Source organism: Rhinolophus sinicus, linkage group LG02 (assembly GCF_036562045.2).
Source record: "Rhinolophus sinicus isolate RSC01 linkage group LG02, ASM3656204v1, whole genome shotgun sequence".
In the NCBI taxonomy this organism is placed as follows: domain Eukaryota; kingdom Metazoa; phylum Chordata; class Mammalia; order Chiroptera; family Rhinolophidae; genus Rhinolophus; species Rhinolophus sinicus.
Genome location: NC_133752.1, coordinates 16,032,216 through 16,056,573, shown reverse-complemented (window position 1 = coordinate 16,056,573; position 24,358 = coordinate 16,032,216). Strand labels below are relative to the sequence as shown.

At 43.5% G+C, this 24,358-nt stretch overlaps 1 protein-coding gene across 3 annotated transcripts in view; it reads left to right on the top strand.

Annotated features, from left to right (window-relative positions):
• Positions 1 to 751: 751 nt before the first annotated feature.
• Positions 752 to 24,358, top strand: part of PPARGC1A (PPARG coactivator 1 alpha) — a 627,593-nt gene continuing 603,986 nt past the window's right edge. For 2 of the 3 annotated variants that reach the window (XM_074321847.1, XM_019743879.2), the window contains exon 1: positions 754 to 1,253. In XM_074321847.1, coding sequence (XP_074177948.1) covers positions 1,167 to 1,253 — 87 coding nt within the window. In that variant the 5' untranslated portion in view covers positions 754 to 1,166. Of the gene's footprint in view, positions 1,254 to 24,358 lie in introns of all 3 variants that reach the window. The other variant, XM_074321853.1, reaches the window with a different exon arrangement.

The window sequence follows — 24,358 nt, the reverse complement described above, 5'->3', positions numbered from 1 at the left end:
TCAACAGAATGCCAAACTAGAGCCTTTCTTCCTGCTGGGGCAGTATTGTCCCCTAAATCCACTTTCCAGTTCGCTCAGCCTAGCCTAGTTTGATGTAGCATTGACTTAGCTTAACTACAGCAACTGGCAAAAGGAAGTGGGTTTGGATTTGGGATGGGAGGCGGCGGCCACGGGTGTGATGTGCCTGCGTGGATGCACGCGCGCGCCCGCGCGCGCGGGACCAGGGGCACCGGGAGAAAAAGAAGATCGAAACGTAGCAACTGTGTGAAAATCATCTCCGTGGCTGGAAGCGGGGCCTCTGCTCGGGAAAGCAATTTTAGGAATTAGGAAAAAAAATCTTCAAAGAGGGTGGAAGGAAGGCTTGTCAGGAGGGTGCGTGGCGTAACGCAGGACCGGTGCGTCTCCGCGGGCATCTTTTCCCTTGCAGGGGCTTAGGGCGACCCCCTCCCCACCTGCCCACCTGCCCACTGCCGCACCCACGCCCCCTGCAGTCCTGAGCGCGCAAAGCCTGGCGGGGAGGGCGGCCTGCAGCCAAGGGGGCTGCGAAGGTCTGGCGGTGCGGGCTGATTTAGTGGCCGGGGCTGTAGTACAGGCTGTCCCCGGCAGCCGGCGGAGTCAGCGCGCCCACGTGACGGCCCTGGCTCTCCGGTGAGCTCCCCAAACAGACGCACACCCAGCCACACGCGCGCACACACACACACACACATACACATACACACGCACACGCACGCACCCCCGCGCGCACACGCCCGTCCGCTCTGCCTCTGCGCCCTCCATCCCGGTTTGCTCATTCTCTCGCCCTCTCGCTTCCCCTGCGGTCTCTCGCTCTGCGCGCACACACCACACACACGCACACGCACACACACACACGCGCGCGCACACACGCAGCCGGCACAGGCGGCGGCGGCGGCGGCTGCCCAAGTCAGGACGAACCTCTCTAGGTACCGTCTTGAGAAGGCGGCAGCGGCAGCGGCGGCAGCCCGAGCATCCTTTCTCAGCCGGAGAGGGAGCATCACCGAGAGTTTCCGTTCCCTTCCCCCTCCTTTTCTTTATTTTCAAGAGAATTTCTTTTTCGCTTATTGGTTTAATTTGATTTTGAAAAATTTTGGTTGCTTTTTTGTGTGTGCCTTTTTCCCCCCTTTCCTCATTTTATTTGCATCCAGAGCATGGCGGGCTGCGGGCTGTCGGAAGATACCTTCTTCTCTTCCTTCTTTTACAACTACGGCTCCTCCTGGGAAACCCCTTCCAACCAGGTAAGGGGTGGCTCAGTGCCGGGCGGCGTCGCGCCCCGTGCCCCCCGCCGCGCGCTCACTTGGCACTCGGCGGGGAGGCAAAGGTTCGGGAGGGGGTGGGGAGGCTGGGGGGCCAAGTGGGTCGCACTGTCTGGGTCAGTGCCAACCGGCGAGAGGAGGTGCCCCCTTCCCCCAGCACTAGCTCTCCAGTCTCCAGGGTCTGTCGCGTCCCTCCCGTGCCCAATCTGCCATCCACACCTCCCCCACCACACACCTCCCAGCCCAGCGGGAACCCGGAAAGAGGCTGGAGCCCGCACGTTACCCCGAACAACTCCCGGCAAAACCTGGGAACTCGAGCGCAACCTTCTCCAAGTCGCCGCGGGCGCCGCGCCCCTGTGCGTCCGGCGCCTGCCGGCCCTCCAGTTGCGCGGAGAGGCTGCGGAGCTGCGAGTCCCCCGCGACGTGCTCTTCCTCCTCCACTCCCCCTGGGGCCCCGAGCCACCTCTTTCCCTAAAATGGCTGCAATCTTAAGTGGAGGCGTCCCCTGACCCCGTGGAGGGGGGAGGGCAGAGTGGATGCTCCGGTGCCCATGACCCCACGCCTCCCCCAGCGCGCACAAGCACCCCACAAACACACTTAACTTTGATGACTGTGCAATGCAGTCTGGCTGCATCGTGCCCTCGACGCTCCTCACCGCCGGCCTCTAGGTGTGCTTCTTGGTGTGAGGGAGGGGGAGCTGGGGGTAGACGCCGGAGGGGGGGGGCGTGGAAGCAGATGGGTGTTAGCGGGCCACTGACAACCTGGCGAGGCAGGCGTGTGCTCAGGGTCTAGGGGTGCAAAAGCTATTCTGGGAGCCAGAGCGAGAGAGGAAAATGCCTTTTAATTAAATAACTGTTGTAGTCTGCTGCCCCCACCGCTTGGTTGGTGAAAGTCTACAGGCATCTATCATCCCCAAACTACACGGCGAAGTGGAGCTGGAGTCGAGGGAGGAGGTGTGTGTGTGTGTGTGTGTGTGTGTGTGTGTGTGTGTGTGTCCAGACTGGGGAAAGTTGGGGCTAGAGGCGAGGTGCAGAAGCAATGGTGAAAGGCACAGCAACTCAGTGGGCTGTCCGGGGCACCGGGGATTCCCAGGCCCACGACGCGCGCCGGGTGTGTGTGGGGGGGACGGTGCGGGCCGGCGGCGGGGGACTAGGAAAAGAGCTCCATTTGGCCCGGCTCGCCCTGCTGCCACAGTGTCTCTTCTCCCTGGCCCTCCTGCCAGCCTCGCCGCTTGCGGGGCTGCCCGCCACACTCGCCAGCTCTGGCGCGCTCCCTCCCGGGCCCGGGGCGCAACGCGCTCCTGTGAGCTCCCGGCAAAAAAACCAACCTCCAGAGCGAAACAACCGAAAAATGTGCTCCGCTGTCGCCGCATCACCCCCAGTTTCCAAAAAAACGGAAATCGCCAAACTAGTAGTTGCCGGGCGAAGATCTGGCATCTCTGGCGTGAGCTCTCCATAAAGCGCTGTGGCCCTCCCAGTGAATAATACATAAGAGAGCCTTGGAGAGGCTTCTGTCGCCGTGGCTGGAGCAGCGGGAGACGGCGGCGAGCTCCGGCCAGACCGCCGGGCCGCCGCCACGGGTGGGGGCGTCTGGGCTGCTCCGGGAAAACGTGCCGGCGACTCTGGGGGTGCAGAACTCCGGGTGGGGTTGGGAGGGCGGCCCAGGCACGTGAAATGGGGGTTCCAGGAGAGACAGCCAGGAAAGGGGAGGCCCGGCTGTTAGTAGAAACTTGCAGGAACTGCCGCGGTGGTCGTGCTGCCGCTGGAGTTGGGGGGCTCAGGGGATGGTCCGGCTGCCCGTGGCCGGTACTGGGAGCTTGCTCCAGGCCACCTTGCCTTGTCTGGCGGGGCCCGGGTGCTCTCCACGCCTCCGCGCGCTGGCTCAGGATTGCCGAGAGCCAATGACCCCTCCGGTTCAGCAAACTCCAGCTCTCCAGGAGCGTCCGCACACCTGTGTGTGTGTGTGTGTGTGTGTGTGTGTGTGTGTGTGTGTGTGTGTGTGTGTGTTGTGTGCTCGTCCGCGCACGTGTGTGTGTGTGTGTGTGTGTGTGTGTGTGTGTGTGTGTATGTGATTGTCGATGAGTCAGACACCGACTCCAGCTTGCCTTTAAAGACCGAGACCCGCAGAAAAGGCTTGATTGACCCCACGCACCCGGCACAAAGCCCAGCCGGGATTCAGGATTCCTCGGCAGCCCCGAGCCCCCCAGTCCTGGAGTCAGATGCGTTAGGATAAGTTTCCCAGGGCGTACCTTCGACCTGCACCTCGGGGCCGTGCAACTCGGGCACTTTGTTTTCCTCGGAGGGAAGACAGAAAGGAGACTCGGGTGTGAGGGAGCGCGCAGTGATACAGCTTTCCAGCGATGGGAGGGTTGGCAACATCTTTGATGAGATAGGAAACAAGTCATTTAGAGCATTTAAAAGCGAAGGGCTGCGGCCGGATTTTGCAAGACTGGCAATCACGTGCAAACTCCTTGGAAACCAAAGGAGGTGGGCGAGAAGGAGGGGTGTGGGGCTAGGTTGGAGTAAAGGAAGGAGAAAACCAGAGGAGGGGGTGGAGGCGGCGGTTTAGAAAGAAAACTATCGGTTCCTTCGGGTAAAGTTAGTTAAACTTGGTTTGGAAAAGCATTTTCCCAAAAGGCAAGATCTTGCTTCTAGAAAGGGAGACTCATGTTGCTAAGAAAATCGGAAAGAATTTTTGATAAAGCAGCTGGCGCTGCTCTGTGGAGGACGATTAGCTTTCGGGCTGGTATTGGGTGGCGTGCTACACTTAGTGCAGTGGAATTATGTGGGGGGGGGAAGGGAGATCATTTGAAATATTGATTTCTTCTTCCAGTGGTGCGGTATGAACTTTAAGATAAAGTACAGAAACAAATGAGCGATGTACGTCGTTAGAGGAAGGTGCCTTCAAGCCCTACTGAAGCTTTAATGTCTGGGGGTAAATGCGGCCGGGCTGTGCGTTTCTCCAGGATTTGCGGTTTACTACGCAGCCACATCACCATTTTCAGGGATGAAGAATGTATGTGCATAAGGACCTAGGTTCTTACTCATCCCCAGTTTGCATTTTCAGCGTTTGAGCTGAAATGGCTGAGGAACGTACTCCTGTTTCTACGGAGAGGAAAAAAATAAAAATAAAACAAAGACAACACTTTAACTCTCATCTTGGACTCTGGGCAGGGCTGTTAGAGCGAGGTCTGCGCCAAATTTGAAAGAGTGAGACTTATTCATGATTTTTCCTTGAATTGCTGCCAAAAAGCTTACAAATTCTGTGTTCCCTAAAAATAGCAATGCTCTTCAAATATCATTTGTTTACTCTACCTCAATTAAAAATAAAACCCTCTTCCTAGTGTATAAAGTGCTTATGAAGGTAAGGATTGCCCGGACTAAAAAAAAAAAAAAAAAATCAAGCTTTTTATTTCTAGATCAATATGATGTGCTCTCAACATCTAATACCATGTAAAAGGAGCCTTTTTACAACATCAATAGCAGGCAGGCATGTCTCCCTAAGAAGCTCTTTTCCTGGAATCACAAGGCATTTTTGATTACTTTCATTTTCACAAGAAACCTGATCATGACACCTCTGGTTATAAACAAGCAAGTGAAAAAAATAATGAAGGTAGGGGTTCTTTATAGAGAGACCAGGACATTTGGGAACTGGGCATTTATTTATTCATTACTAACACAAAACAAAAACAAAACCAAAAGCCCAATCATGAATCATTGTTGACTGGAAGATTTTTAGTTCTTCTGTGACGTTTTGTTATTAAAGCTGGTGGTGGAGGGGGGTTGGGGTGATTTTTTGGGAGAGAGCCCAATGTGTATTAGAGCTGAAACTACATCTGTTACCATTTAAAAGCTGGGAAATTCCATCTTATATCTGAGTAGACCATGTTGCAGATATTTTGCACCCACTTGCCAATGTGCAAAACATACCATAGTGAGAGTTGGGGGGGAAGCATCTGCTTAGGTGGAATTTATTTCTTCAATTAGAATGAAAACCCCAATTAAAGTGTGTATGTGAAATGTCTCTGATTTGGCTCAGTGCAGCAGACAACAGACCATTCTTTAATTTACAGTTTCACGCCTAGGGATGGCAGTAGTGCAAGCTTCCAAACCCCAGCTTTATCTTTCTATGCTGTGCTTTTCAACCCACCAGTCCCTCCGGTAGTTGTTTAAGCTTTCTGTCTTCATCGTGAAACTGACCGCAGAGGGGTCATTATTGCTTGCAATTTGGGCCTAGGTCACCTTATTACTTGTCACTATGTAAGCCCAAATCGAAGCAGGCCAGGTCTGTATGATATTGAATCAATCAATTGAAAGTGAAAAATGGAGCCAATTAGCTGACTGCTTGGGTGTCCGTGAGGCCAGACATCTGACTATTCACCCGATTGACCAGTTCTTTGGTTATTGGGTAGCTGAACCTGAGTTTGTGAAGAGGTTACCAACAGACTCAACTATGCTTTTTCACTTTTCTTTCTCCCCCCAAACCCCTGCCACGCCATCAAAATTTCCAGACAACAACTATAAAATGGCATCCTTGTAAGGAGATACACTATCTTCTTAGAGTAAGCAGTGTCTATTTTGAATTCAACCCTGGACTTTTGTTAGCTGGTACCTGTTCTTTGTACTCACTCTATCTTTTCAAGCAGGATAGAAGTTTCAGTGCAGAATCATTAATGGATGTGGGTAAGTTGTTGAAAGCTTCTGCTGACTGCTGTTTTTTTTTTGTTTTGTTTTTTTGTTTTTGTGTCTCGGTACTACTTATATGAATATAGATAGCCAAAGCAGAAAGCAACCCACTGAGGAACACACTTCTTCCCTCCAGTCTAAGAACTATAAGGAATTTAATATTTTTTCCTCTTTTCTGGGTATTTTCATAATTCTTAAAGTGGTAACAATGTTTGGATCCATGGAGATGAGCCAAGACTTGGGAATGTCCTCCATTTCATTTACAAAGTTGTTAGAAAGCTAATATCTCAAAAAATATAAACTGGGCTTCTATACATTGTAAACATTTTTATTTTCCTGAAAATGTATTATGAACTGCAAAATAGGTTTTAGATGTATTTCTATATATTTGCCTTAAAATAAATTTTACAAATCCACCTATACGGAGGGTGCCAAAAAATGTATACACATTTTAAGAAAGGAAAAAAACTGTATTAAAATTGTAAAACTCAATATATACCAATAACAAAAGATGAATACAAGTCACATTTGACTTCTGCAATTACAAGAGGTGCTCAAAGTGGTTACCATCAGTGTAATTTTAATACAGATTTTTCCTTTCTTAAAATGTGTATACATTTTTAGGCACCCTCTGCACCCTATGTATCAAGCTCACCTAACCCCAGTTTCCCCAACGTTGGATTACTCCTAGGTAGAGAGAAAAATACAAGAGACTTGTAATAACTTGGATTTGTTGGAGGTCTCCCAGTAAGGCTAGCTTCCTTAAAGCACTGGTTTAAAAATACTGTTTGCTTTTCTTTATAAAATTCTGTGAACCTAACGCTTGGGAACCAAAGAGCAATGACAGCAGCTACCATTTATTAATGCTGTTTGAAACACTTTACATATCTTTGACTCATTTAATCTCCATGACAACATATGAGGTAGGTACTTTTATTATTATTCCCATTTCATAGATGAGGAAAATAAGGCACCGTTAAGGACCTCTCCTAAGATCTCAGCACTAGTCAGAGGCAGGACTGGCATATCCTCCAGGCAGTCTAGTTACAGAGCCCAGAATGCCGGCTTACTCTTACTGTCTACACTCTACTTTCCAGTACAACATAAAGACATCATGTGGCTACACGTACGTTTCTAGCAAGTTTATGTTGGTGTCATTCATTTGCCAGCTTCATGAAATAGAGAAGACCTCCTTTGCCCAAGTATGTCCATTTTTTTTCCTGGTTGTTTATGTAACCAGATACAGTTCTCTTTGGTGAATGAGGTGAAGTCTGCTGTTTTGGTGAAATCAATTATAACTACCTAATGCTTGATTTTTGCCCTTGCTGATGGACTAAATGTTGTAATTTACCATTTTTTGTTTGTTTGTTTAAATGGTTGATGCAGTTTGAAAGATAAGCAGGGTCTTCAGATTACCCGCTCCCAATATCAAATAATTGTGATTTAGTGGAGGGCTCATTGCAAATGTACGTATCAGTAAAATAACATTCTACAGAAGAAACACAAACTTAAGATACATGAATAGAATAATGTTATAAATAGTCATTCAGATGCATCAAAACTATATATGTGTATGTATTCATATATATATGTGTGTATATATATATATAAATATATATATATAAATATATATATAAATATAAATATATATATATATATATATATATATATATATATATATAAACTCACTTTCATTTTATAAGCAAACCCATATTATTTTGGGCTTGCACTGTATACATTTATGTTTGCAATTTAGTCCAACATTTACCTTTTTCATCATGGCCATGTCGTAGCAGGTGTCTTCTGTACCGAATCATGCACCTAACATTTATGTCCATCATGATCTAATATCTTTTAGTAGTTCATCCCTCATATTGTGATCTTCCAAAATGCAGTTGGTGAGAAGGGGAGGGAAAACATTAAATGTCAGTAGTTACAGCAAGACAGTCTCTAAGAGGAGGGCAAAGACTTTCTCGCTGGTTTCACATTCCTGTGGCCCTAGCGGAAAGGTAACAGTGCAGGCTTTGCATTGGAATGAGAATGGGGTCACCTACCCTTTGTAGTCATCATCAAGGAAGCAGAACTACCTTCCAGAGAGACCATAGGAAATCAATGATCACACTTTGCCAGTGAAGAGGCAAACGTGGACAGCAGACGGCATTAAATAAAAGGGCAGCAGAAAAGTGATTTACTCCAGAAGGCAGTGTGACTTTTTGGTCCCTTCAAAGAATTCGCACTTTTGATGTAACAATTATATTTAAATATTTCTTTCTTTTGGATTACATGTTCAAAAAAAAAAATGGAGAAGAAAAGGAGAAAATGTGATGTTATAGTTATTTAAGGAAAGCACACTGTGTGGAATATGGTACTAGATCCCACCTTCCCACATTTTTTTTTTTTTTTTTTTTTTTTGCTAATAAGAAGTGACCTGATTTATTCAAGTTAGTAGATTTCTGTTTGTTTGTTTACTACATGTATTCCCTAACACGGAAGGGAAGCTAGCCATGGGGAAAGGCTCACCTTGACAAGAAAGTGCAGCAGAGGAGAGGCTCCGGTGGGAGAGTGGGGGAAGGGTGATCGCTGATGTGAAGGGAAATGTAGGTGTGCAGCCTTAATGAAATGTGGAAGATGAGGTGTGCCGTTCTAATATGCTCCCCCTCTTTAGCGGGGCCTCCCAATTGCTTTGTGAGCACATCTTCCTGTAGATTTGAAATACAAAAACTGCAGATCATAGCTGAGGGGCAAAGTGAATGTCTGGTTTATATCTGGGAGAAGACAGAACATTCTTGTAATCTCTTGCCTGAAAGAGGACTCGAAAGTGTGTTAGTTGTGTAACAACAAAACAAAACAAGCAAAAAAAGACGCAAAAGAAAAACTCGAAACCAAAAAGCCCTGCCACATTTTGCTCCAATTTTATTATTTCCAGTAGCAGTTTAGTCCCTAATGTTAACAATGAATGATTATGATTCTGTAGTTTCGTTTACAGCATAAATTAGCATTTTGTTTTCTGTTACAGCTTTTGAATGAGGAATTATAATGTATAATTTGCTGAAAATAGATGTTATCATCTCTTAGAATGAGAACAACCACATAAACTTGAACAAATGATAAAAATGGAATCAATTACATTTCAAATGGAAGTAGTTTACAAACCTCCAAATATAAAGTGGCAGTAGTAGCTGGTTATTGTAACAAATAATTAGTTTTTTTAAACAACATTTATTGAATTCCATTGACGATTTGGTAATTGTTCACAGTCGACTGTAGCCCTTTCCTCTTCCAGAACGAAATGTGGCATGGAATGACTGCATTTTATAAACTGCTGTTTGCTTCATTATTTAGCGTTGCAACCAGAATGTATATTTATTTGCGTATGGAACTATTCCTGAGTAATAGGAAAACACTGAATTGAATAAAATAATGTCACCAAGACTAGTTGGTGGCTTAAGATAAACACCCAAGGCTGATGACTGAGAGTGTTTTTAGGTTCCAAAGAAGGAAAAGAAGCAAATAGTCACAATGGGTGTGAAGAGATGTTGAAGGGGGAAACATTTTAAATGATTTTTCAAATAGACAAGTCAGATTTTTACTTCAGCAAGAATTAATTTCTCTTTGCCACTGCCATCAGTATCCTCCCTATAAACCCTTTCTATCTGGTGGTGTCATTTCTGTGTGACGCTCACCTCCAGCAGTCTTCGCAAGCTCCTTGCAGGAAGGAACCATGCCTTCCAAGGTTCTGGACCCACTCAGTGTCTCGCCTGTAGGAGACAGACAAACAGATATGTGGGATAAATGGCTGAAATTCAGAACACAACATTCATAACACTGTATGTCTTACTTGTATTGTTCTTTGTTCCATCTCTTAGGCTGATGAGGACAATTCTGCAATGTCATTTTTGAAAACGGGCATTTGACTTGGAGAATAAATGAATCCGGCCTTCATTTAAGCATCCCCAGGGAAGAACATTGGTTTACCATAGGCTCACTAGACATTTTAATTTTTTAAATGAAAAATTATGAAGTATATACTTAAATTAATAAATACAGAAAAGATAAAGGAGGAAAAAATGGGAATCTGAGGTTTTTAAATTTTTACTTTTTTTTTTTGGTAACTTACATGCTGAGTGGGTTATTCATTTTTGATTATTTCTAAGAGATTAATCTTTTTCTTTAAAGTTAATATGCAAAGAAATATGTTCAACATCACTTTATTTTTAGATTCCACGATTTAGTCTGAAACAAATCAGTGGTGCATTATAAACACACAAGAATGTATCTAATGACAGGAGTCAGGCTGAACAGATGCTAAAAAAGATGCTTCGTGTGAAGTTGAGGGAAGTGCAGGCGGGAACAGAAAAAAATCTCTAGAAGTTGGAGGGCTTGTGAGGTGAACACTACAGAGACTCTCACCCATCAAATGTGTGTGTGTGTGTGCGCGCACAGTTCAGAGCAGAAGGGACTCCATGCGCTCTTGCATAAAAGTAGGAATGATGGAAGGTTGTAAGGATTAAATGAGATCTTGGACCTGGGAAGACCATGTTATTGATTAATAAATGGCCAAGTCAATGCTAGTGCTTATTAGTCTGTCCTCAAGTGTGTATAGAGTACCTACTGATATGGCAGCATAGCAGAGCGCCTGGCACGTAGTAGAGTCTCAATAAATTATATTGAGTCAATAACAGAATCCATGTATTGAACAGTTACTGTAACATTCTAGAAAACTTTTAAAGTGCTTTACATGGATTAATTCATTTATTCATCAAATTATCCCTATTATGAGTATCACATATTACCTATGACTCATGGGGAAGCTGAGGTATAAGGAAGTGAAGGGACTTAACCAAGATCACACAACCAGGAAGTGGTACAGCCAGGATTTGTACCCGTCATGTCTGGTGTCTAAGCTCGTGTTTTAAACACCATGCTAGTCTGCCTTCAGGTGGATGAGTTGATGGGATGACAGAGGAGAATCAAAGAAGAATAAAATATGCTGCCTTTAACATGGGTGTGAGTTTCAAGCAGAGCCTCACCTCTGTGTGGAGAAGGTTAGAGAATGGTTAGAGCTTCAAGAAAGGAGCGGATAACAGTGCTGTGGTTATTTGGATGAAGGGGAGTTTCCTTCTGGCTGGAAGAATGACAGGGTTTTACGAAGGTAGTGGCGTTTGATTTGGACTTTGAAAATGGGGGAGGATTTGGGTAGGTGAGAATGAGGGTGGCAGTGGGGCAGAGGGGGCATTCAGGTGGGAGAAAAGCATAGGAATTTGTTAAGGACTAATCGTCAAGTGTCCTTTTTTGTTGTTGATGTTTTTCATTTAACAAGATTTATTGAGCACCTACAATGTGCTTGTTCCTGCGCTCAAGGAGCTTTAATTTAGTAGGAGAGACATAAATCACATGATAAATACACACACACACACACACACACACACACACACACACACAACCATGCACATGATGTATAGAGTAGCCCCCCACCCCTTATCTGCTGGGGATCCATTTCAAGACCCTGAGTGGATGCCTGAAACCATGGATAGTACCAAATCCTCTGTGTACTATGTGTTTTTCTATATGTACAAACCTATGATAAAGTTTAATTTATAAATTAGGCAAGTGAGAGATTAACAACAATGAAGTAGAACAATTATAACAGCATAGTGTATCAAAAGTTATGTGAGTGTGATCTTTCTCACGGTATCTAATAACTGATTGATAACCAAGATGGCTACTGAGTGACTAACAGGGTGGCATGTACAGCGTGGACATGCTGGACCAGGGGTGATGCATGTCCCCACTCAGTGGCGTAAGATTTTACCACGCTACTCAGAACAACACACAATTTAAAACTTATAATGAATTGTTAAATTCATTGACAAATGAATTGTTAAGTACATTGTTAAATAAATTGTTAAAGCTTAAAGGATTGTTTATTTCTAGAATTTTCTATTTAATACTTTCAGACCATGGTTGATTGCAGGTAACTGAAACCACGGAAAGAGAAACCACAGATAAAGGGGGACTACTGTATATGAATCCTTGTGTGTGTGTGTGTATGTGTGTGTGTATTTATATATAACTATATATATGTATATCAACCTATTTATCATCTATCTATCTATCTATCTATCTATCTATCTATCTATCTATCATCTATCTATCTATTTAATCATCTATCTCCTTTAAACTGTATGAAGTGCTAAGAAAGAGAAATAAAGAATGCATATATAGAGTAGAACAGGTGAGGGGGCAGTGTCTGCCCTACTCATTGTTTCAACTTGGGAAATTTACAAGTGGGGACTTCGAAGGCTGAATCTACCATTGTCTCTTGGTGTTATTGATTTTCCCACCAGCAGTCCCCTCCCTTTCTCTTACGTAGCCAAGGGAAGGAGCTAGCAGAGTTAGGGTAATGTGAGTTAGTGATTTTGATAGATTTGCTTTCCACTGTGCTGTTTGTCTGTTACAAACAAGCAAATCTTTCAAACTTAGTTGAAAGTTAAGAACCTTGCATCATTTAAAATCTCTGTTGACAATGTCAAGAGAACAGTGTAATTAGTAAATCAAAGTTTTATTTTGGATTTTATTACACTTCAATAGATTACTAAACTTTTTCTGGATTAAAATTAGTCACCCAAACTAGAGAGTGAAATAGCATCAGAAGTTGAGGACACACTCTGAGGCCCACGCAGCAGTGCTAATGAAATCCTTTACTTTTTTCTTTGTGTGATGTCCCAGTAAAAGGGTTACACTGCTTTGTGAAAAAAGCCCCCAAAATTGTAAAAGGGAATTTAATCATCTTTACAGTGTTAATCAAAGGCTTGTTATGTTAGGAAGTAGGACTCCATTGCTAGTTGATTTTTTGACTCTGCTAGTAACAGTTGTATTAGAAATAACTTAAAAATGATTTCCTCCAGTTAAACTGGTCTTAAAGGACAACTTACGAAAAAAAAAGAAACCATGGGTTGATTCTTTCTTTACACATATTAAATACTGGTTCATTTCCCCCAAATTTTGGCCATATTCATTCTTTCTTTTCCTGTACTAGTATAATCAAGTATGATGATGTTTTGGAGAGTGTTTATAAACTGTAAAGTGCTCGCTTAGTCGTCATCATTGTGGTGGAGGGAGAGTTTGCCTTCTGAAAAGAGAAACCATTTTTTGTATTATAGTAGCATTGAATACAGACCCAGAAATAAGTCAATGTTAAATACATATACATTATACTCACTTAAGCGGTTATTTTTAAAATGCTTGCATACAGTGATATTAAACACTTGCATTACGGGGCCTCACTCCAGGAACAATGACTAAATCTATATTAAATCTGTTTGCCTGCTCTATAACCGATTCTATCCAGTGACTTCTCAATGCATGCAGAACAAGCATTGACTGAGGTCATCTCAGGCTAATGAGTCTGCCCCCAAGTATTACTTAGGTGTTTAAATAAAGTAATTAGAGAATGCTCTGTAATATGAGGGCCTTGGAAAATACTTGAATATCCCTCTTTTCTGGAGCATTTTGGGAAAATGCCTCATCTTTTCTTTTCTTTGGCATGTATGGTATTTAAGAAGTCTTCATAGATAGTAAGCACTGCTTGAATGCTAGTAGTTGGTATTCTTTTATGCCTATATTGTATTCAGAGTAAATACCTACAGTTGTTTTTCTTAGTTGGTTTATAAACGTCTGTTTTTTTAAGCATCATTTGCACCACTCGCGACATTAAATACAGTGCAGGGCGTGAAATAGGTGCTAACTCAAATCTTGATTGATCATTTAAATGAAGAAGTAACCTTTGATTCATTCTTGGGATGTAAAGATGTTGGCCATTAATTCAAAAGGGGTTAGAACACAGGAGAGTCCTCTAAGCATCAGCCCAAAAGGCCCTGGGCTAAAAAGGGAGTTTTCCCCTCGAAATATGGATGAAGAACTCTTCTGCATTTTCAGTATAGGAAATTCTTTATAGTTTACTACTTAATTAAAAAATATATTTAAACTTGATTTTCTAGGGTACTGTTTTTGAATATCATATATCAGGAAACTGATAAAAGCATATTATTAATTTTTCTTATTACAGATTTGTGATGCATTTTTGTTTTGGAAGTGTTTCTTAGAAAAGTTCAGAAAAACGGAAAATCAAAACCATATTCATAATGCAAACACCTACAGATAATCACAGATAATATTTTAATGCATATCCTTCCAGGCTTTGTTCTAGGCCTATGTATTTCATTTATAAATTGGTATCACATCTATTTTCATAATATAAATTTTAGCCCAATAAATCATAACCAACTTGCCACACAATATTTCATATTTCGTTTAGTGGCTCTGTAGCATTCTATTGTATGATTAAAGGACCATTTATTTAACCATCCTCCTAATCATTGGGTATTTAAGTTGTTGCCAATTATGACTAAACCTGGTGCATATCGATGACGGTTTCTTTAGGATAGCAGAATAGTAGAACTGCTGCGTTAAAGGGCACAAACATTTTTAAGACTTTTGTGCTAAATGTCTCCCAGAAAAGATGCACTAACTTACACTATATGTCAGGGTACCAAATGGGGGGCTATTATAAAATCAATCCTTGTATTACAGTGTTTTCTTTGTCCACTTGAAAACTTTAAAAATAAACCTTTTTAATGACCATATCAGTCAAGAGGCCATACTTATTACAATGATGACCTTCTTTCCTGTTTGTTTTTTGCAAATTCATTGGTCTGCTGGAACAAAACCTGAGTCAGGTGACCCAAGCCAATAGTTTATATGAAGAGTTTAACTCTGGTTATCAGATAAGCATTTTTCCTCTCTTTCCAGGGCATAATATCTCTGCACATCCCCACCGGCTTATGTTCTGTTGAGATCTGCAGAGAGAATAATCTTGTTCCTCTCACAGAACTACTTAAACTTCAAAACAAGGAGTGCATCTGGACCGTAAGCAGTATCTCTTGTCATTCCTGAGATAACTCCCAGGGAAGAGGAATGTGAACTATATACTGATGCATCATTGTTGTCGGTCCGGTCTGGACCCAGACATGACAAATCTTAGAGATGTTTGTGAAAATAAAAACTCTTACACAAAAGTAATAATGATTAAGTTCCCAATGAAAGCCATTCTCATTTCTCTTCGGCTGGCCCCACTTTCTTTCTCAGTTCACCTCCTCACAGCTTTCTCAGTAGTGCTTTTGGACTCTCGGTCCATTAACAATAAACTCCCTTTCTCCAAATCTTGCCTTTACTGCAGTTTGGTACATTTGGTGTGTGTGTGGGCGGGGCAGTGGCTGTTTATTTGTCCACACTCCTTAGACCCCGAAGGCCTGTGGTCTTTGTTGCTTCCAGAACATGACTTTCCACTATCACACAACACTGTATGGTCCCTGTAGCCCCAGGGCAATTCCTGTTGACTGCATCCTGCCCTTCTTCCTGGTTGTCTTATCACCGGCCTGTCACTTCTCCTTGTCCCTGAGGGCTCAGACATCTGGCTCACATCCTTCTCTTTACCCCAACTGCCACCACCAGGGTGATCTTTAGCATTCCTGCAGAGGGGACATACCCAGTGGCTTTAGCTTTAGAGTTGTAACACTTCACCCTCACTATGTTTTTCGGTAGCCCAATCACATTGTCCACGCCCTGGCCTCATACTTTGGAATGTTCTGGACCCTTAATCTCCAGTGTAACCATACATGATTGTAGCCTCATAGCCTTTTCGCTCCCTCACCCATTTATTTCCAAAATCTCTGGCCCCTGTAATACTTTCCCTTTTTCCTAGTTCATCAACTGTACCCTTCCCCTCACTCTTTTTTTAGCCCGCCCAGAGCTAGTGATTTATCATGTTGACTACTCCCTTGCCCAAACCTCAAAGCCCTTAATCTCTTGCCCTTCTATATCTGTCCACAAAATTCCAGTCTTGGGTTAGTCCAACCAACTGCCTTATTTGCTTGTGCATGCAAACTGTTGCCTGCTGTTGGAAAAAGCCAGTCACGCCAAGGAATGCCACTCTAAGTTTATTGTCCCCAAGCTCAGTGCCATTCAATAAGTCTTGTGTGGGTCATCAGCCTCACTCACTGTCTTTATCTGTAATTGCAGACACTGCCCACTGTCCCCAATTCCCTTGCCTACCACTGGCCTCCTTCCCAGGTGAGTAATCATGGTTCACCACTTGGCTGAAGTTCTTCTCGCGACGACCTCATCATTCCTAGATGCGGGGGGGCCTCGCATTAGACCCGTTTTTTAAAAAGACATTTCTGTCAGGAAATTTCCTTGACTTTTCTGGTAACATCCACCTGTCTTTCATCATGTTTCCTCCTCTCCCTCACTAGCTCTCTTGCTTTGCCTGACCTTAAATGGGAACCGTTTCCTCGGGTTCTATCCTAGCTCTCCCCTTCTTTCACACTGTTCTTGCTCTCTGTGGCAATCTACCCATGCATAGAAATCAGTTACATGACTGTCTTTCAGATTTGTATTTCCAGGCAAGGTCTCTCTCCTGAACTCCAGAGCTATTGAGCCAACTGGCTACGTGACAGTCTCATTGTTATTTCAAGCACATGATGTCAAAGATAGAATTCCTCATCCAGATTGCTTCGTTCTTGAATTTCCTATCTGGGCAAAAAGTGACAATACTCACCCTACCTGTCAGTTAACTTTTGCAGTATACCAAACCACCCCAAAACTTTGTGGCTTAAAACAACCACCATTTGTAAGTACACAATTATATGGGTCGGGAATGGGGGCTGAGATAAGCCAGGCGGTTCTTCTGCTGGATTCAGTGGGGTTCACTTATGTCTGCAGTCAGCTGGCAGGTGACTGGCTGGGGCTATGGGACTGACCGAGCCATGTATCCCTGTATCCATCGTCCAGCCGACTAGCTCAGGCTCATTCACGTTGTAGTGATTACAGAATTCCCAAGAAAAGCAGGAGAGAGGAAGATGCAAGTTCTCTTGAGGCCTAGGCTTAGAACTCCTAAAGCATCACGTTTGTCTCATTCTGTTGATCCGGACAAATCACAAGGCCGGGCCAGATTCTGGAAGTGGAGAAATAGATCTTACCTCTTGAGGGGAGGGGTTGCAAGGCCACATCACAAGGACATGCAGGTGAGGGTTGGGTGAGTAGGAGGGAATTAGTGGGCCACTTTTATAGTTTGCCACACCCATAACTCAAGTCAACCTGTGTCTCTTTCTTCTTCCTTTCACTTCTGTCAGTCATCAAGTCAGCTTAATTATGCCTTTATAACGCTTACTTGTTTCTATCGTCAACCATTGGTCTACATAGTTCTTGAGCTTAACCTCTATATTAGATTGTTAGGGCTTCTGTAATGAAGTACTGTGGGCTGGTTGGCTTAAACAACAGAAATTCCTTTTCTCAAGCTGTCAGCAGGGTTGGTTCCTTCTGAGGGCCACACAGGAAGGGTCAGTTCCGGGCCGTGCTCCTTGGCTTGCAATGGTGATCTTCTCTGTGTCTCGTCACATCTGTGTCCGTCCACGTCCAGACATCCTCTTCTTATAACGACACTGGTCATATTGCGTTAGGGCCTACCCGAATGACCTCATTTTCATTTCATCACCTCAGCAAAGACCTGATTTCCAAATATGGTCATATTCCAAGGTACTGGTGGCTGAGACTTCCAACATGAGTTTTTTTGAGGGGCCACAATTCAACCCATAACAACATCCCCCCACCATCCTTGACTCATTCTTAAACAGCATTATTATAGGAGTAGGGTAGAAATCTCAGGCCATTTGTTAGGGTTGTTGAGGCCAAGCGATATTATATTTTTTGCTGTTATTTTGTATGTCTTCCTATTAGACTGTAAGCTCCATGAGGGCAGCACACTTTGCGTCTCTAGCACACGGAACCGTAGGCCCCCAATACACAGTGGTTAATTTGAGTGAATGACTGCCTGCTTGTGAAAAAGTAAGTAAAATTAACAACCCTGGGAGATGTCTTCCTGAAACACAGCCATCTCAAGTTTTGTAATTGAGAGAAGAATGGTGAATGCTGTGGCCTGTGTCTTTTGACTGATTGTCAACAAGGAAGTGAGATGATTCTAGCCTTCACCCATTCAAAGTCACGTTCGTGCAGAATGACTGAAGAGATGTGTCAGAGAGAATAGAACTTCTTAGACCCATCTATGCAATTAGAACACGTTTTGTTAACTAAAGAAAGAAGCCGTCATTGTAAATGACGGCAATGTTAGACTTTTCTGAAACAGTCTGTATCAGGGTTTTCCAGAGAAATAAGTGTGTGTGTGTGCATAGCGGGGGAGAGAGAGAGAGAGAGCTGTTTGAAGTAGCTGGTTCATGCAATTGCAGAGACTTGACAGATCCAAAATCTGCAGAGCAGGTCTGCAGGCTGGAGACCCAAGGAAGAGTTGCCCTTCGAGTCCAAAGGCCATGTGCTGGCAGACTTCTTGCCCAGGGGAAGCCAGTCTTTTGTTCTATTCAGGCCTTCAACTGATTGGATGAGGCCCACCCACCTTGTGGAAGACAATCTGCTTTACTGAAAGCCCACTAATTTCAACATTAATCTCATTCAAAAAAACACCTTCACAGAAACATCCAGAATAGTGTTGGACCAAATGTCTGGGTATCGTGCCCAGCCAAGTTGACACATAAAGTTAATGATCACATAGCCCAATCCTTCTGTCCTCATGATGTACTTTATGGTATAGAATGTAATGTCTGGGGTAGAAGGATTGGACAAAAACAAACAACCCCCTGACCTTTGTACATATATAGAAGAGACTCTTGTTGAAAATGCCATTAGGCATTAGAAATGTTAGCCAGCATTTCAAAAAGCTATTTAGTAGTCTAAAAAGGGATAGTCATATGATTTGCTACAGCTAGAGTAGAAAGTAAGATGAGCCCTGAGTGTTTAAGAAAATTAAAAAATCCTTATTTGGTGGTGAGTTTAATTCCAATTGATAAGACACACACAAATATAGATACAATATTCATTTTTATGCGAACATGAAATCAAAGTTCCTGGCATGTGCTGGGAAAGTGTATTATAGACTAAAAATAATGAAAATCAAAGAATTATTTGATTAGGAACCCAAGCTGAAGCACCAATTATCACAGCTTAGTTATTTTCCTTTACTAGTACTCTTAGATCTACTTGTGATTCTAATCAAATTCCCTTGTAGTTTCTTGTCTTGGAGCACACTCGGAAGAGTTATGAAAAGAAATAATTGTGTTCTTAGACAGTTTTTGAATTCTGAGGAAGTCTTTTGTGATGGAAGAGGGCTTTGTGGGTGATCATTTGAGGGGCACCAACTGGCATGGAGCTACATTTCCATTAAACCTTAAAAAACATTTATAAGGGTGAGAAATTTGGAGCAAACTTTTTGTTTTTCTTCAAATGGCCAGATATTCAGTTGATGAAATACTGTCTTCAAAGACGTCTGTAGGCATCTGGCCCAGACTTAATATGCAGTGTTTATGAAATCAAACGAAGAGAGGAACGTTACTTAAAATTATGAGTTCATCACAATAATCAATACTGTCATCATGTTTACTAGTGAGTATAATCCAGGCTTCAGATTCTTCCATTTTCACTTGGAAGAAAAGAATCTCTGAAACATGTGTGTCTCTCCAGGCCGGTTTGTGTAAGAATTCTGCATTGCGTTCAAGTTGTGACCTCTCCCAATTGCAATCTATCCACATAGAAATTCTAGAAGGAAATCTAAATACAGTGTAACGGTGAAGGTCTGGCATTTTACAGTCAGTTCTGCAAGTTGCTAACATTCAGTTTTATGATCTGTGCAATGGGCACTGTAACATCTGCCTTCTGAGGCAATTCTAAGAGTTACATGAGATAATACACGTGAAAAGCGTAGGACAGTACGTGGCATTTGGGAAGTGACAGAAGCTACAATAATGATGTCAGTCTAAAAGGATAAAGGGAGACAGACCCACTGGCACATGTGAACAGGTGCTAACCAGTTTAACAAGAGACAATTTTGGGGACACTATAATACCCATTTGACCCCATTTTTTCCAGTCTTCTGCATTTGTACCCACAGACCACATTGATGAGGAGGTAAGTTTCAATAACATGTTTTCTAGGAACAAACACATTCATTCCTTTGTTGCGAAGACTTATGCTGTAATTCACACCAATCAGATTATTTCTAGAATGTCTATTGTCTGCTTCAGATTTTAATATTTTTTTTCCCTGATTTGCAAACAAAATGGAAAAAAAATTGCCCATTTATTTGCAGGTAATAAACATATGTAATACCAAAGAAAATTAGAAGGTAAAACTCCAGAATAAGATGATTCTTCAGAAAATACAATCCAATTATAGGAGACAGGTAATATCCAGTTCTTTTTTGGGTGACCTATAATAAATGCAGATTGCTTAGGTATTTAACAGAGAGTGGCATTTCAAAACCAAGTGGTGTCTATTATTTCTATTATCAATGGAAAAAGTAATGTGAAAGTAGAAATTAGTACGTTGGGTTTATAAATGGGAAGAAAACATCTACCTGAAAAATTGTAAATCTTTGCACCTCAATCGTTCTTTCAACAAATAGTTATGTTCCAGGCACTGTTTTAGAACATGGATAGACAGCAGTGAGCAAGAAGAAAGACCCTGGCTTTGGTGGAATTTAGAATCTGGCAGGTGGAGACAGAATAAAAACGATAAAATCCAATGCAGGCACAAGTTAATTCCTGAACGTGATAAGTGCTGTGAAGATTATTGAAAAAAAAAAAAGGATATGAGGGGATCCACAGTGACGTGGATGAGGTAGGTGTGAGGTGGAGGGTGTGTTCAGACTGGGGGGGCTTGAAGAAAGTCCCCCTGTGGAGGTTGTTGGAGCTTATGCAGGGCTGTGCCCTGGCTGGCAGGAAGGGCTGCAGCTGGGTGAGTGAAGGGATGTGGCCGAACTCAAGGATCCAGGTTGTGGAGTCCAGATCCCAAGAGACTGCAGGTGTCATGCGAGGAGTTTCCAATTCAATCTCCTCGAATATGGGAATCCATTGGAGATTTTCAAGCAGGGGAGGGACGTGCCTGACTTATGTTTTCAGAAGATCACTTTGGCTGCTTTGAGGAGGATGGGTTATAGCAGAGGCAAAAATGAATCAGGGGAAGGAAGAACAGTCGGGGAGCTCTTGTGTAAAATAGGAGAGAGATGGTGGAGATAGGACTAAAGATGGGGAGTCATTAACCTAAATAAAAAGAGTTTGGCAGTTGCCTCTGTTTACCAGCATCATAAGGACATCTGAGTGTTTGGTAAGAAATGCAAACGACAAACTTGAAGTGGGCTCCTCAAACATGAACCTGTGGACAAACCTGTCTGGGCCCAGGCACAGCCAGCTACTTCATGCACTGAGATTGTTGTGAAGTGTGGAGCAATCATATATCCAGTTATATAGGAAAACAATGTTTATTGGGGGGAAAGGAGAGATTTGAGAAAATCTAGGGTGGCAAAAATTAAGTGGTGCATTCAGGGCGGGTGCCCATGGTTCTTGGCAAAGGGTGGGTGACCATGGTGTAACTGCAGTGGATACACTGAGTATTCTCATGAACCCTCTGGTGTTCTCAGAAATAAGTGTTTTAAACGATTAAATGGACAGGCCTCTGTTTGGTTGGTTACTGTAAAGAACGATCACCCAGTTTGAAGGGATTGGTGCTGAAGTCTTTAGAAGCCGCTGGTCATTGCCTCAGTTGTTCTGTGGGAAAGGATATCTTCTGGGTCTGTTTCAAGCCAGTGTTTCCTCCTTTTGTCACACACACACACACACACACACACACACACACACACACACACTCTCACACATACCACAGAGCTTTGGTGGATAGCAGACGTATAGTGGGGGTTCAGACACGTCATGGGATTCACAGTTGGAAAGGAAGTTAAGCCCACGTCATGGGAAGCAGCAGGTGACATAATGGCTACCTGTCTTCACATCTTACTCCCCTGACTCGTGCTGCCTGAGATTTAGCTCCGATGGCTGCCTGTCCTGATTCTGTATCATTACCTCCAATACCCTGTCCCAACTGACGTTCCTTCTCTGTCTTACTCCATTTGGTTTCCCAGAGAGCAGTTCTGTTTGGCTCAGTCCCTGGAGTCACCTGCTTGGTCCTGGTTCGTGGTGGTGGTGGCCCGGGGCTGGCCCCTGTCTGTCATTCAGCGGTGCTGGGCAGATCAATCAGATCAGTGATGGATGGGCCCAGGGTAGCTGTTTTGTGAAGAAGAGCTGTCTTTGGTTTCTCCACAGCCCTGGGGCCACATGGCGGTGGAGGGACGAGAAGGTTTCTGGTTATATCATGGAGAAGGGGAGAAAGTGCTGTTGGTACTGGGCTGGGTGGCCTGCCTGCTGAGAATTTGGGATTGTCTCTGAGGGAGGAGTGGAGGCAGGTTGTGGCGGAGTAGCAGCAGTCAGATGAGAGATGCTGATGGTGGCTGGAGGGGCCCGCTCTAGACGGAGGAGTTCTAGATGCAGTCGTCAGATTTTTCACTTGTAAAATAAGGCAAGGAGGTGAGGCAGTTCTCTAGTAAATGCAACAGTTACCATCTGCCTTAGTCAGTTTGGGCTGCCATAACAAAGTACCATACACTGGGTGGCTTATAAACAACAGGAATTTATTTCTCACAGTTCTGGAAATCTGAGGTCAGGATGCCCGTGGGGCTGGGTTCTGGTGAGAACCCCCCTCTGGGTTGCAGAGGGCCAAGTTCTCGTATGTATCCTCACATGCCCATAAGAAAGACGCCTGGTCTCTTCCTCTAGTAGCAAGGGCATTAATCCCATCATGGCAGCTGTGTCCTAATCGCCTCTCAGAGGCCCCACCTCCGGATACCATCACATTGGGGGGCAAGATCTCAACATATAAATATGGGGGTGGGGGGGTGGGGTGGGGACACAAACATTCAGACCATGACAAAATGGAGTGAATCATTTTAATGTTATTGAATGGTTATCGTTTAACCACAAATGTTCTCCAGACTATAAGAATATTATTTGGCAAACATGGGCATATTCCTTCCTGCCCAATAAATTCAGAAATGCATAATGGTGGGGTTTTCTGATAGGTTTCATACCCCAGCCCCAGATTTGAGGACTTGAAAACAGCTCCAGGCGTGCTCTAAACCTCTGAAATGCTTTAATTTCAAAGCTTAGCAAATACCAACACGTTTTTTAAGGGGTTTGGAAGGGTTGAATACTATGGATGCAAATTGTTATTGTTTTATAATAATAAAACCCACTGCTGGTATTCTGGACATAGCCTCTGTAAAACACACTAATTCGGTACTGAAAATCTGGCTGTGTCATCAGAATAGACAAACAGGAATTGTGAAGATATTGATTTTATATCAACGCAGGCCTACTGACACATGATTTAGGAAACATTTAAATAAAAGAGCAGTCAGAGAAAGGGGATTATATGGGTCCTCACGACAGACAGACGATCAGCGTTGAGATCTGATTTAATGTTCACACCGATGAATGCCACTGTCTGCATAGGGTTTGGTCCTCGATGATTGGGGCATCTTAACCTTAATGGGTATTTTGAATAGGGTTGGCGTTTAGTCATGAGGGTGTTCTCTGGAGATTCTGAGAGGGCTTACCACACTTGCTGAGCTGATTACTTCAATGGGAGACATGGCTCTGTAGCATCACATTGGTGTGAGGCTGTCCAAGTAGCTGTCCTCTGTCTTTTTCTCGAACTAACACACACTCAGCTGCTCACCAAATACCAGGCCTCTGTTTCCTGAATCACTCTTTCTCAGTTTAAACCTGATCTCTAAGGGGCCAATCCAGACTTTCTTATTTACACTGATCTCACCTTCCCTAATGTCTACACAGTTAGCAAATTGATTATGAATGACCTTGAATTAGTCCCTGTTTTAGTGCATTCGTTTTATCTTCCAATCTGGACAGTTAGGGTCCTTGGGGTAGAAACAACTCTCAAAACTGACCAATCCTCTTGGCTGCAGCTTTATTTCACACATTCATCTTTTTTTTTTTGGCCTGGATGAGTGCAGTAGATTCTTAACTGATCCACCTAAAAACAAAGTTTCTAAAACACAAATATGGCTGTGGTCCTCTCTGGATTAAAACCCTTAGTGAGTCCCACTGCCTTCGTTGAATTTCACACTCCCTGGTCCAGCCCTTCTAACCTGGTCCCACCTCTCAGTGCTTCAGCACGCTCCCTCCCTAGTGCCATAGCTATGTCTTGGTGTTAAAGTGTGATGTGCTCTCTCACTCCACTGAGTCTTTGTTCTTAGTAGTCCCTTACCCAGACCTTCCTTTCCAACTCTATGGTTCTGTAATTTTTAGCGTACTATAAAAAACAAAGCACATTTTTTTTTTTGGACTGAAAGAGTGACATGAAAACTGTAGGAAGAGAGGTAAAGAACGTATCCAATAATGAACATTATTTGACCAACCAGACAAATATATA